Consider the following 13,584-nt stretch of genomic DNA (forward strand, 5'->3'; position numbering starts at 1 on the left):
TCCACTTCATGATTGTGTCCCACTTGTTGATTCTTCACAAAAAAATACAGTTTTATATCTTTATGTTTGAAGCCTGAAATGTGGCAAAAGGTCGCAAAGTTCAAGGGGGCCGAATACTTTCGCAAGGCACTGTACCATGGGTATGACAACATTTTAACTGCTCCAATTACGCTGGTAACCAGTTTATAATGGAACAGCCCTTAGCCGTGGTATATAGGCCATATGCCACACCCCCACGTGCCTTATGGCTTAAATATAGCACTTTGAGCATTAAGATCCAAAACACACCATTTTGTTTTGTTCAGTAGAGTTATGTTTGTGTTACTAGTACTCTCACATCAATGCTGATTTCTAAGTTCAAGATAAGACAGAGCCAATCAGCAAGCCTTATATTCACATTCCATTTATTGCATCAGTTGTGTAAGACAACGGAATTTACTACAAAACAGACAAAACTGTCAGTGTGTGGTTAACTGTATACATATTGTATAGACGCATTAAAAGACATGGCAACATTTAAGATACTACTCCCCACCAGTGAAAAGGTTGTGTACCAAATGTGGCCCAAGGCTGCCATCTAGCGAATATTACATGTTGAGGAACAGTTTATTACTCTAGTAAATGCAGTCTTTCTTGACCTAATGTCTCACCAACAGAGACATGTAGAGACAGTAATAATCTAAATGTATTTACCATACATTTCTTGCTTTTCAAAAATAAGTTGCCATATAAAAAAATACATCTGCTCATGATCCAAACAGATGAACACATTGATTTGCCCAACGCAGTCCAGAGACATTCATCCAAATCCAGACTATATTATGTAGATCAGGTGGTCGTGTATTTACAACGAAACATTGATCAATACCTAGACACACTCAGTAATACGTGCGTTTTCCACTAGTGTTTGGATAATATGCTCAAAGATATAACAAGGGATTAAAAATAACAGTCCAAATGTTTTCAGAACAATAACATCTATATCATGTGTCCTAGGTAGACGATTACTGGACCATTCACATAACCAGGGGCTGGACACAGAGGAGAAGAAGGGAAAGTGTTGGGTGTCTGGGGTAAAGCTGCAGGACAGTCAGAGGCTTAGGGCAGCCAGACCCGAGCTTCACACCAGATCTGGGCCTCAATCCGCATTCTGCCTGAGGATCCTCTTCTCTTCCTCTACGAAACTCTTGTCAGATGTGGCCTGGCCCAGATCCCTCTTCCTTTTTTCCTTCTGCTGGAAGCTCTCCACCCTACGCTTCTTCGCAGAGGCCTTGTCTCCGTCCTCGTCTACAGCAGGGAGAAAACACGTCATAATCATTCAGAAAAGAACTGGGAATGCACAGCTGCATACTGTATCCTGCCTAACCAGCACTGATATTCCCCCCCTGCTGTAAATATCAAGTTACTGTGTGTCAGAGGAGAGAGATAAATCATTTTCTGCCTGAAAATAATTGAGAGATGTGCAGGCATAAGCAGATAGAGGTAAAGCTGGTACCGTAAGCCCACACAACAGCTTGAAATGTCTGCACATAGCTGCTAGTTTTTCAGTGGCGCAAGTGGCTAGTACCTCGTCAAGCGGGCAGTTATGTGTGTTTGCGAGGCAGAGGGCTCTGGTTTGAGCAGATGTATGGACAGTGTACCACTACCCTTTGTAGGGAGGAAGATGTAATACTAAGCAGGCAGAATGCGGTCAGTCACACGGGTAACACTTTTCTCCCTACCGGAATCTGATGGCTGTTCCTCTGTGGGCAGGAAGACAGCATTGCCGGTGTGAGGCTGCGGAGCGTCTTCTCCGTTATCTTCATAGATGTTGGACCACTTTATGGCCATGTCCATCCCTGGGGGAGCTCCCTTCTTGGGCTTCTCCGCTTCCGCGGCGTAGGTCTGAGGGGGCACCGCGTTAGTCTTCCACACCTTGAACTCCTTTGCAGGCTGCAGGAAAATGTACTTATAATTAACTAATCTTTTCAATTGAAAAATTATAAGTTTCCCCTATTTACAGTGGGGCAAAAAAGTATTTAGCCAGCCACCAATTGTGCAAGTTCTCTCAATTAAAAAGATGAGAGATGCCTGTAATTTTCATCATAGGTACACTTCAACTACAACAGACAAAATGAGAAAAAAAATACAGAAAATCACATTGTAGGATTTTTAATTAATTTATTTGCAAATTATGGTGGAAAATAAGTATTTGGTCACCTACAAACAAGCAAGATTTCTGGCTCGCCCAAAACCCCAACGCCACCATGGTGCGCACTGTTCACTCCATTGACATCAGCAAACCACTTGCCCTCATGACACCATTTGCCCGTTAGTTGAAACTGAGATTCATCCGTGAAGAGCACACTACTCCAGCATGCCAGTGGCCATCGAAGATGAGCATTTGTTCACTGAAGTCAGTTCCAATGTGAACTGTAGTCAGGTCAAGACCCTGGTGAGGACGACGAGCACACAGATGAGCTTCCTGAGACTGTTTCTGACCATTTCTGCTGAAATTTCATACCCACAGTTTCATCAACTGTCCGGGTGGCTGGTTTCAAACTATCTTGCAGGTGAAGAAGCAGGATGTGTAGGTCCTGGGCTGGCACGGTTACACATGGTCTGGGGTTGTGAGGCCGGTTGGACGTATTGACAAATTCTCTAAAATGACGGCTTGTTTTCCATTATTTTGGACAATACTCCAATTCTCCTTGATTTGACAGCCATTGTATTCAGAATCCTCTTCATCATCCACTTCCGCCATCTTTCCCCCTGAGCTGGAAGTTCTCCGTTCTTCTACTCGGACAGAGAAACCCGTTTCTTCAACTGAAAAGGTGATTCACGTACACCTAACCTGGGCCCGGTTTCCCGATAGCGATGGAATTTAGGCTTACACATGTTTTAACAATGCATCTTTCCTACTGTAACGGATGTGAAACCGCTAGCTAGTTAGCGGTGGTGCGCACTAAATAGCGTTTCAATCGGAGACGTCACTTGCTCTGAGACCTTGAAGTAGTAGTTCCCCTTGCTCTGCTTTTGCTCGGCTTTTGTGGAGCGATGGTTAACGATGCTTCGTGGGTGACTGTTGTTGATGTGTGCAGAGGGTCCCTGGTTCGCGCCCGAGTACGGGCGAGGGGACGGTCTAAAGTTATACTGTTACACTACAACAGTCGAAGATGTATCATGTGTTGATGATTCAATAACCTAAATTCTCTGGTGGACATTTTGTGTGACAAAACTGCACATTTTAGAGTGGCCTTTTATTGTCCCCAGCACAAGGTGCACCCGTGTAATCATCTTCTTGATATGCCACATTGTCAGGTGGATGGATTATTTTGGCAAAGGAGAAATGCTCAATAACAGGGATGTAAACAAATTTGTGCACAACATTTGAAAGAAAAGCACATTTTTTGGGCTTATGGACAATTTCTGGGATCTTTAATTTCAGCGCATGAAACATGGGACCAACACTTTACATGTTGTGTTTATATTTTTGTTCAGTATACATAGCAAGTAGGTAGTTAACGTTAGTTAGCTTGGTCAACAACTAGTTACGACAACAGCTAGCTAATGGACGAACGCTAGCTGGCTGGTTAAACACAGTACCTCTTCTGGAGCTTTCACGGCGCGGCTCTCCCAATCGATCTGTTTATTCAGCGGGTTGTACAGAAAGGACGGCTTAGAGACCGATTTGAAGAGCTCGTCGGGTTTTGGTAGAGGAGCTCCACTGGCAGCCCGCTTGGTCCCATGTTGGGGGGATTTGCTACCGCTTCCAGTAGCATCGGTCCCCCCCTTCCCCTTTGATTTCTTCTGGCCCGCTTCATCAGAATCGCTGCTGTTACTATCGCTACTGTCACTCAAATCATCGTAACTCATGAAGTAATGGAAAGAGTCCGGTTTCTTCTTATCAGCCATACTGATAAAATTATTACCTCAGCTAGTAATACGATTAATTTAACTTTAGAGATAAGATGATGCCCCTAATTAATTAGCAAGCAAGCTTGATGTTTTTTGCTGGTTACTCCATTTTGAGTGACTGTTGCCGTAAAAGAGTACACAGTGACGTAAAAACATGGTCGTAAAAATATTTTCTTAAAGGAGCAGTAGTCCATTTTTTCAAGACGCGACATAACTTTTATGAGCAGTTATTTTCGTCATGCTCAATTTTTTATTTGAACTTGATTTAACTAGGCAAGTCAGTTAAGAATAAATGATTATTTACATTACGGCCTACCCCAGCCAAACCCTAACTCGGACCCATGGTTTCCTCATGGTTTTATTTAAAGTCATGTTCTCCAATCGTTTTCCAAGAACGTGAAAACTTTCCATAAAGACCACAATAAAACTTTAGTAACGTTCAGAGAACGTTCTAAGAATGTTATTTAAAACATCCATTCTGTTCTATGCGTCATCAAATCAAATGTATTTATATAGCCCTTCGTACATCAGCTGATATCTCAAAGTGCTGTACAGAAACCCAGCCTAAAACCCCAAACAGCAAGCAATGCAGGTGTAGAAGCACGGTGGCTAGGAAAAACTCCCTAGAAAGGCCAAAACCTAGGAAGAAACCTAGAGAGGAACCAGGCTATGTGGGGTGGCCAGTCCTCTTCTGGCTGTGCCGGGTGGAGACTATAACAGAACATGGCCAAGATGTTCAAATGTTCATAAATGACCAGCATGGTCGTATAATAATAAGGCAGAACAGTTGAAACTGGAGCAGCAGCACGGTCAGATGGACTGGGGACAGCAAGGAGTCATCATGTCAGGTAGTCCTGGGGCATGGTCCTAGGGCTCAGGTCCTCTGAGAGAGAGAAAAAAAGAGAGAATTAGAGAGAGCATATGTGGGGTGGCCAGTCCTCTTCTGGCTGTGCCGGGTGGAGATTATAACAGAACATGGCCAAGATGTTCAAATGTTCATAAATGATCAGCATGTTCGAATAATAAGAAGGCAGAACAGTTGAAACTGGAGCAGCAGCACGGCCAGGTGGACTGGGGACAGCAAGGAGTCATCATGTCAGGTAATCCTGGGGCATGGTCCTAGGGCTCAGGTCCTCCGAGAGAGAGAAGGAGAGAATTAGAGAACGCACACTTAGATTCACACAGGACACCGAATAGGACAGGAGAAGTACTCCAGATATAACAAACTGACCCTAGCCCCCGACACATAAACTACTGCAGCATAAATACTGGAGGCTGAGACAGGAGGGGTCAGGACACACTGTGGACCCATCCAAGGACACCCCGGACAGGGCCAAACAGGAAGGATATAACCCCACCCACTTTGCCAAAGCACAGACCCCCACACCACTAGAGGGATATCTTCAACCACCAACTTACCATCCTGAGACAGGGCCGAGTATAGCCCACAAAGATCTCCGCCATGGCACAACCCAAGGGGGGGCGCCAACACAGACAGGATGACCACATCAGTGAATCAACCCACTCAGGTGACGCACCCCTTCCAGGGACGGCATGAGAGAGCCATCAACATCATCAACATGATCTGTCTTGTTAAGTGTGTTCAGATGTGTTTGCTGCACCCAATAATTGGCCACACCTGACCCTGCTTCTTCTTCTGTGGGTTTTATGGTGGACTACACTCAAAACGTTGTATTGCCGCCACCAACTGGACGGTTTGAAACCAAAAAATAAATAAATCCATCCGTAATACTGATAGTAACTTAATCCATCCTAATAAAAATAGTACATAGCCAAAATAAACAACTCCCACTTCTTCCTCCTTTTAGTTCTCCATGTCTCCCTTCTCAGGCTCTAGGACCTGAGAGGGTGGTATGAATTATGCCAATATTCCATATAACTCCTCTGATGTGAAATCTTTCAGCCCCAGGAACCGCTACACCACAATCACTATGATTTGAATAAATGGATCCAAACTGTTACAGACCTATATCCATCCTGCCCTGCCTAGCTAAGGTCTTCGAAAGCCAAGTCAACAAACAGGTCACTGACCATCTCGAATCCCACCGTACCTTCTCCGCTGTGCAATCTGGTTTCCGAGCCGGTCACGGGTGCACCTCAGCCACGCTCAAGGTACTAAACGATATCATAACCGCCATCGATAAAAGACAGTACTGTGCAGCCGTCTTCATTGACCTTGCCAAGGCTTTCGACTCTGTCAATCACCATATTCTTATCGGCAGACTCAGTAGCCTCGGTTTTTCGGATGACTGCCTTGCCTGGTTCACCAATTACTTTGCAGACAGAGTTCAGTGTGTCAAATCGGAGGGCATGCTGTCCGGTCCTCTGTCAGTCTCTATGGGGGTGCCACAGGGTTCAATTCTCGGGCCGACTCTTTTCTCTGTATATATCAATGATGTTGCTCTTGCTGCGGGCAATTCCCTGATCCACCTCTACGCAGACGACACCATTCTATATACTTTCGGCCCGTCATTGGACACTGTGCTATCTAACCTCCAAACAAGCTTCAATGCCATACAACACTCCTTCCGTGGCCTCCAACTGCTCTTAAACGCTAGTAAAACCAAATGCATGCTTTTCAACCGATCGCTGCCTGCACCCGCATGCCCGACTAGCATCACCACCCTGGATGGTTCCGACCTTGAATATGTGGACATCTATAAGTACCTAGGTGTCTGGCTAGACTGCAAACTCTCCTTCCAGACTCATATCAAACATCTCCAATCGAAAATCAAATCAAGAGTCGGCTTTCTATTCCGCAACAAAGCCTCCTTCACTCACTCCGCCAAGCTTACCCTAGTAAAACTGACTATCCGACCGATCCTCGACTTCGGCGATGTCATCTACAAAATGGCTTCCAACACTCTACTCAGCAAACTGGATGCAATCTATCACAGTGCCATCCGTTTTGTCACTAAAGCACCTTATACCACCCACCACTGTGACCTGTATGCTCATGCTCGGCTGGCCCTCGTTACATATTCGTCGCCAGACCCACTGGCTCCTGGTCATCTACAAGTCCATGCTAGGTAAAGCTCCGCCTTATCTCAGTTCACTGGTCACGATGGCAACACCCATCCGTAGCACGCGCTCCAGCAGGTGTATCTCACTGATCATCCCTAAAGCCAACACCTCATTTGGCCGCCTTTCGTTCCAGTACTCTGCTGCCTGTGACTGGAACGAATTGCAAAAATCGCTGAAGTTGGAGACTTTTATCTCCCTCACCAACTTCAAACATCAGCTATCTGAGCAGCTAACCGATCGCTGCTGCTGTACATAGTCTATTGGTAAATAGCCCACCCATTTTCACCTACCTCATCCCCATACTGTTTTTATTTATTTACTTGCTCTTTTGCACACCAATATCTCTACCTGTACATGACCATCTGATCATTTATCACTCCAGTGTTAATCTGCAAAATTGTAATTATTCGCCTACCTCCTCATGCCTTTTGCACACATTGTATATAGACTCCCCCTTTGTTTTCTACTGTGTTATTGACTTGTTAATTGTTTATTCCATGTGTAACTCTGTGTTGTCTGCTCACACTGCTATGCTTTATCTTGGCCAGGTCGCAGTTGCAAATGAGAACTTGTTCTCAACTGGCCTACCTGGTTAAATAAAGGTGAAATAAAATAAAATAAAAAAATGTTTCTATCTTCCTGGACCTTCTCTCCACCTTGGCAGTCCCATTAATTACCATAGCTATAAATGCCACAAAGTCTACCTTCTTAACCTTTAACATTTCAGGATCCTGCTGGTGAAAGGCAACCCCTGCATCCTACAGTGTAGGCCTATCCACTACCATGGACTCTTCTGGTGCACCATTCAAACCCTCAACCCTTTTCACAGCTACTGCATATGAAATGCCCTTTATAACCCCGACTTTGGCCACCTCATTCTCTTTCACCCCTGTGGGGCATTCGGAAGATGTGGCTTCATGGTTCCCACCGCAATTGCAACATGTCACATATTCATCACTTTTACAACACATAATATGATCCATCCACAACTTGGACATCTCAGATTCTCCCTTTTGCAAACACTTGCTACATGACGAAAAGCTTTACAATGATCACATTGCATCGGTCTTGGGATAAATGCTCTGTAGTTAATATACCCTAACTGCACTTGAGTAGGGAGAGACTCCATATCAAAAAACAGAAGAACAGAAAGACTCTTCACTTTTTCAGCATTCACCGCACAATTCATCCGACGTGCTTCAATTACTCCAGGAATATTTTTAATCTCTTCAAAATCAACTTCCCACGAGACGCCTGATATAGCCCCCTTGAGGGGTGCCCTGTTCCAAAGAGGCATATACGACACTTCAAACTGGTTAAGACACAACGCATGTTCCTTCTGATCTGCATAAGCACAAAAAATCTAAACAAGCCCGCTTCTCGTGATCCTCACGGCCTTCCCTTTACCCAGCAATCCCTCCACCAGTTTTCAGAACTCAAATGGTTTCTAAAGATTGGTACTCTGCTCAGCTGCTCCTCATTAACAAACCGTACTCCTACTAGATATCAAGGGTCAGTCTCATCACTGTACACCACTTTGCTCCGTTTTCCATTATTTTGGACAATACTCCAATTCTCCTTGATTTGACAGCCATTGTGTTCAGAATCCACTTCATCATCCACTTCTGCCATCTTTCCCCCTGAGCTGGAAGTTCTCTGTTCTTCTACTCGGACAGAGAAACCCGTTTCTTCAACTGAAAAGGTGACACACGTACACCTAACCTGGGCCCGGTTTCCCGATAGCGATGGAATTTAGGCTTACACATGTTTTAACAATGCATCTTTCCGACAACAGTCGAAGATGTATCATGTGTTTCCCAAAACACCCCACAGAGAGAATGGTCGTTGTGCATCATTGGACCATGTTTCGATACTGATAGGATAAAAAACTGCTTGTTTCCTTTGACTGTTTAAATAGACTAAAATGAACAGCTTTGTATGTATAAACAAACATGGCATGCTAGCTCAATCCTGGTGATGGTGTGTCACAATAAAAATGCATGTGTTTGCATGATTAAAAGTATTATTGAAACATTCAGTGAAAGTTAAGCAAGTTATAACAAAAATAAATAAATAAATAAATAACCAATCATTTCCATTCTCTGAGCATGAATTAAACCTCCCAGGAAAGCTTTCAGGGAACCATAGTAAAACATTATCAGAACCTCCCTGCAACCTAAAAATGTACATTCCCAGAACAGGCAAAATTGTCACTTCTGTTCTCAGAATGTTTAAAAAAACGTTTAGTTTTACCAGTCAGGAAACGTATGGGTTCGTTCCCAGAACCAATGGGAAACCAAAAACTTACGTTCACAGAACTTCCGAGGTACCAGATGTGCTAGCTGGGTTGCCCTTTCCATCTTTTCTCTTGCCAGATTGTTTTCCTGCTCAGTCCTGAGCTGGTTGAAGGAACGTTTCTCCTCCTGCCTCTCCTACTCCATTTTCTCCAGCTCACTCCTCAGCTGGTCGTAGGTGATGTTCTCTGCCCCTCTCTCCTCCTCCATGTTTCCTATCTCACTCCTAAACTTACAGTAGGCAGTGCTTTCCACCCCTCTGTCTTCCTCATCCTTCTCAATCTTAGACTGAAGGACCTTGATGTTGTCCTTGAGGGAGTTGTTTTCTTCCTCAGTCCTTTCTAGCTGTTTATTCATTGTTGACATTTTATTGTCATTCCCCTTTTCTTGGCCACAAGTGTTCGGGTATCCTCCTCAAGCTTGACAGTCTTCTTCCTTAGGACCTCCCACGGGTTCTGAATTGTCCTTTTCTTCTTCTTCACCACCTCCTCGTTCTCCTTGCTAGCCTTCTTAATGTTCTCCTCAACCTCCCCGATTGTCTCAATCTTTCGATTGATGTCAAGCTCCATCTTCCTTTTCTCTTTCGGCCAAAGGTCCTTCCCTTGACCTGACCCTTTTCTCCTCCTTCAGAGCATTGGCCAGCTTTGAAGCCCTGCACTCTGGTGTTAACATTCTCCATCTCTAGGGCCTGGCCTTAGAGTCCTCACTACTCTTAACTCTTAATTTTTATTGTCTCCAGCTCTGCTCTTTCTTCAGTTGGAGAGATGTTTCTACAGGCCTCTTTCCCTCCAAGAGACCCTGACCTCCACCTTGTCCACCTTCCTCTGTCCCTCTTCAATGGCTCTCAAATGCAAGGCCCTGCTTACCTCACTTCTTTTAAGACTGGCCTTTGTGTCCTCTTGCTCCCTCTCAAGCAAGGAGGCCCTGGTCTTCTCACTTTCCAAGTCCTTCTCCATTGCAGAGGGCCGGAGCTCAGCCTCCTTAATCTTTCTTTGCCACTCTTCCTTGGCCCCCTTTCCCTCCTTCTCCACCCACTCCCTCATCAGGTACATCCTTGACCTCCGTGGAGGTCAGTGGCCTCGGATGCATCCTGGTTCAGGCTCTCTTTTGTCAAGGTCACAGGAGCCCCTGTGACACCAGTGCGACTGACACTACCACCGACCTATAGGAATGGAAACACTAGAGAAACGGACAAACAAAGGGGAGAACACGCTGAAGATGTGAGGACACATCTAAAGTGTTTTTAGGTCCGCTGGAATGAGCTTGCCCTTCATAACTGAATCAACAACAGAAATTTGGTGACCTTTCACTTTCAGGCCTTTATTTTATGATGATGTCTGCTCCCCAAATGGCACCCAATTCCATATAGTGCACTACTTTGACCAGGGCCTATAGGGAATAGTGTGCCATTTGGGACACAGACATATTTTGGTGATTGATTGCACTTAGGGTGTTGTCTGGGGGTAATCAACCTTGCAAATTGCTTTGTTGCAACCTGCGCAGAATAGGTAGGCATTTTTCGAGAGACTCGATTATATAGGGCCCTATTTGTGATATCACTGTAATTATATAGGGAATATTTATGATATCACTGTAGCCTCTTAAGTCTACTCTAGACTAGTCTCATAAATACAAATGTTACACCTACAGGCTATTTAACTGGCGGGGTCAAGAGGACAACTGTAGGCTGCAAGGCACACTCTGGTGCGGGTGCTTGGCAACATTATTGGCAGTTGCCCCGCCCAAAGGATACTAGAGTAGACTATTTTGTTATAGACCTATCAAGCCCGCCTGCCATGCCTCTATATTTAGGCCGGGATGCACATTTTAAAGGCAATGTTCCCGCATACACAGTACGCGAATATGTTGGATCAATCAACAATTAGGCTACCTTTAAATGTCAAGCGGCTATAAAGCAGATCTTCCACGGATCGAATTGAATCTATTCTAGGCTTTAGGACGATTTATATCTATTTACAGCTCTTACCTGAAACTGTGAGCAATCAATCACTCCGCTTGCTTGTGTTTCTCTCCCAGTACTCCTCTCCTCCATTCTCAAGTGGCAAGGTGCAGATTAACTCTATAAAGTAATAGTAACCCAAAACGAGAAGGCTCTCATCACCTCTGTGAAAAGTTAATTGACTGAGCTCTAGCTGTCTGTCATGATATAACTGTAGGCCTGGATCATAACCATTATGACACTATAGTGAAGACATTTGTAACAAACAGGTGATGTAAGACTGATCAATTTGATCCCTTAGGTTTCAAAATAACCATTTCAAAATGAATTTATGAATAACATAATGAAGTTATGAAAATGTTCAGACCTGCACTTGCGGTCTCTTGGCCACTCCATATAGGATGAGCCATGACTAGAATACAGTACATATACTAAGTGTACAAAACATTAGGAACCACTTCCTAATATTTACTTGCTTCCCCATTTGCCCTCAACAGTCTCAATTTGTCAGTGCATGGACAACACTACAAGGTGTGGAAAGCGTTCCACAGGGATGCTGGCCCATGTTGATTCCAATGCTTCCCACAGTTGTGTGAAGTTGGCTGGTGGACCATTCTTGATACACATGGGAAACTTTTGAGTGTGAAAATACGCAATCCATGTCTCAATTGTCTCTAGGCTTAAAAATCCTTCTTTAACCTCCTCCTCTTCATCTACACTGAATGAAGTGGATTTAACAAGTGACATGAAAAAGAGATCATAGACTGATCAGGTGAAAGCAATGTCATGGAAAGAGCAGGTGTTCCTAATGTTTTGTATTCTCAGTGTACATATAAAGTGGATAAAATAGTATGTAAACATTAATAAAGTGACCAATGTTCAATTACTCTATGTACATAGGGAAAAGCAGTCTCTAAAGTGCAGGGTAGAGTACTGGGTGGTAGCCGGCTAGTAACAGTGACTAAGGTTCAGGGCAGGGTATTGGGCAGAGGCCGGCTAGTGGTAACTATTTAAACCCCCTAAAGTCGATGTCTGTGACCACAGAAATCTAGTCAGCATAATAGCTCTGTTTGAACTTGAGTAATCTGGGATTTTTTGTTGTTGCATGGGCTGTGTATCAATCCATGTCTGTCTTCCACATCTGCTGTGAAAGGTGACAGAGATAGTGTGTTTGTCAGACCACGAGACATCCCAAAAATGTCTGTAGCTTCCAAACGGTTTGGCCTAGAAACTATGACCCCTCTATGGAAAGATGATACTTACAAACACAATGTGTTTTTCCGTTTTGCTCTACGACCCCCACAAGCTTCACGGGACTTGTCTGAAATCGGTACTGCCTGTCTGCCAACTGCCTGTAGCGTCTGAACAGTTTGGGCTACACACCTATGGAAAGGTGACTCTCACAAACACATACACCACCGGTCAAAAGTTTTAGAACACCTACTCGTTCAAGGCTTTTACTTTATTTCTACTATTTTCTATATTGTAGAATAATAGTGAAGACATCAAAACTATGAAATAACACATACAGTATGTAATCACGTAGTAACCAAAAAGTTTTTAAATCAAAATATATTTGAGATTCTTCAAATAGCCACGCTTTGCCTTGATGACAGCTTTGCACACTCGTGGCATTCTCTCAACCACCAGAAGGAGAGTGATGGAATGCTGTATCAGATTACCTGGCCTCCACAATCCCCCGACCTCAACCAAATTGAGATGGTTTGGGATGAGTCGGACTGCAGAGTGAAGGAAAAAGCAGTCAACAAGTGCTCAGAATATGGGAACTTTTTCAAGACTGTTGGAAAAGCATTCCAGCTGAAGCTGGTTGAGAGAATGCCAAGACTGTGCAAAGCTGTCATCAAGGCAAAGGGTAGCTATTTGAAGAATCCCAAAATAAAATATATTTTGATTTATTTAACACTTCTTTTTGGTTACTACATGATTCCATGTGCGTTATTTCATAGTTTTGATGTCTTCACTATTATTCTACAACGTAGAAAATAGTAAAAATAAAAACCCTTGAATGAGTAGGTGTACTTAAACTTTTGAACAGTCATGTTCAGTAATGGCCAAAAGTTATGAGAATGACACAAATATACATTTTCACAAATTCTGCTGCCTCAGTTTGTATGATGGCAATTTGCATTTACATTCCAGAATGTTATGAAGAGTGATCAGATGAATTGCAATTAATTGCAAAGTTCTTCTTTGCCATGCAAATGAACTGAATCCCCCAAAAACATGTCCACTGCATTTCAGCCCTGCCACAAAAGGACCAGCTGACATCATGTCAGCGATTCTCTCGTTAACACAGGTGTGAGTGTTGACGAGGACAAGGCTGGAGATCACTCTGTCATGCTGATTGAGTTCGAATAACAGACTGGA

The 13,584-nt window shown here is 43.9% G+C and overlaps 1 protein-coding gene across 1 annotated transcript; it reads right to left on the reverse strand.

Annotated features, from left to right (window-relative positions):
* Nucleotides 1–387: 387 nt before the first annotated feature.
* On the reverse strand, nucleotides 388–4,036 carry LOC112246445 (UPF0690 protein C1orf52 homolog). The gene is made up of 3 exons (XM_024414760.2): nucleotides 3,586–4,036; nucleotides 1,722–1,932; nucleotides 388–1,287 (listed from the first exon to the last, which is right to left on the reverse strand). Exons 1-3 carry the CDS (start codon nucleotides 3,892–3,894, stop codon nucleotides 1,139–1,141), a joined length of 669 nt encoding a protein of 222 aa, XP_024270528.1. The 5' UTR covers nucleotides 3,895–4,036; the 3' UTR covers nucleotides 388–1,138.
* Nucleotides 4,037–13,584: the final 9,548 nt, after the last annotated feature.

This window comes from Oncorhynchus tshawytscha, linkage group LG05, assembly GCF_018296145.1.
Source record: "Oncorhynchus tshawytscha isolate Ot180627B linkage group LG05, Otsh_v2.0, whole genome shotgun sequence".
Classification (NCBI taxonomy): Eukaryota; Metazoa; Chordata; class Actinopteri; order Salmoniformes; family Salmonidae; genus Oncorhynchus; species Oncorhynchus tshawytscha.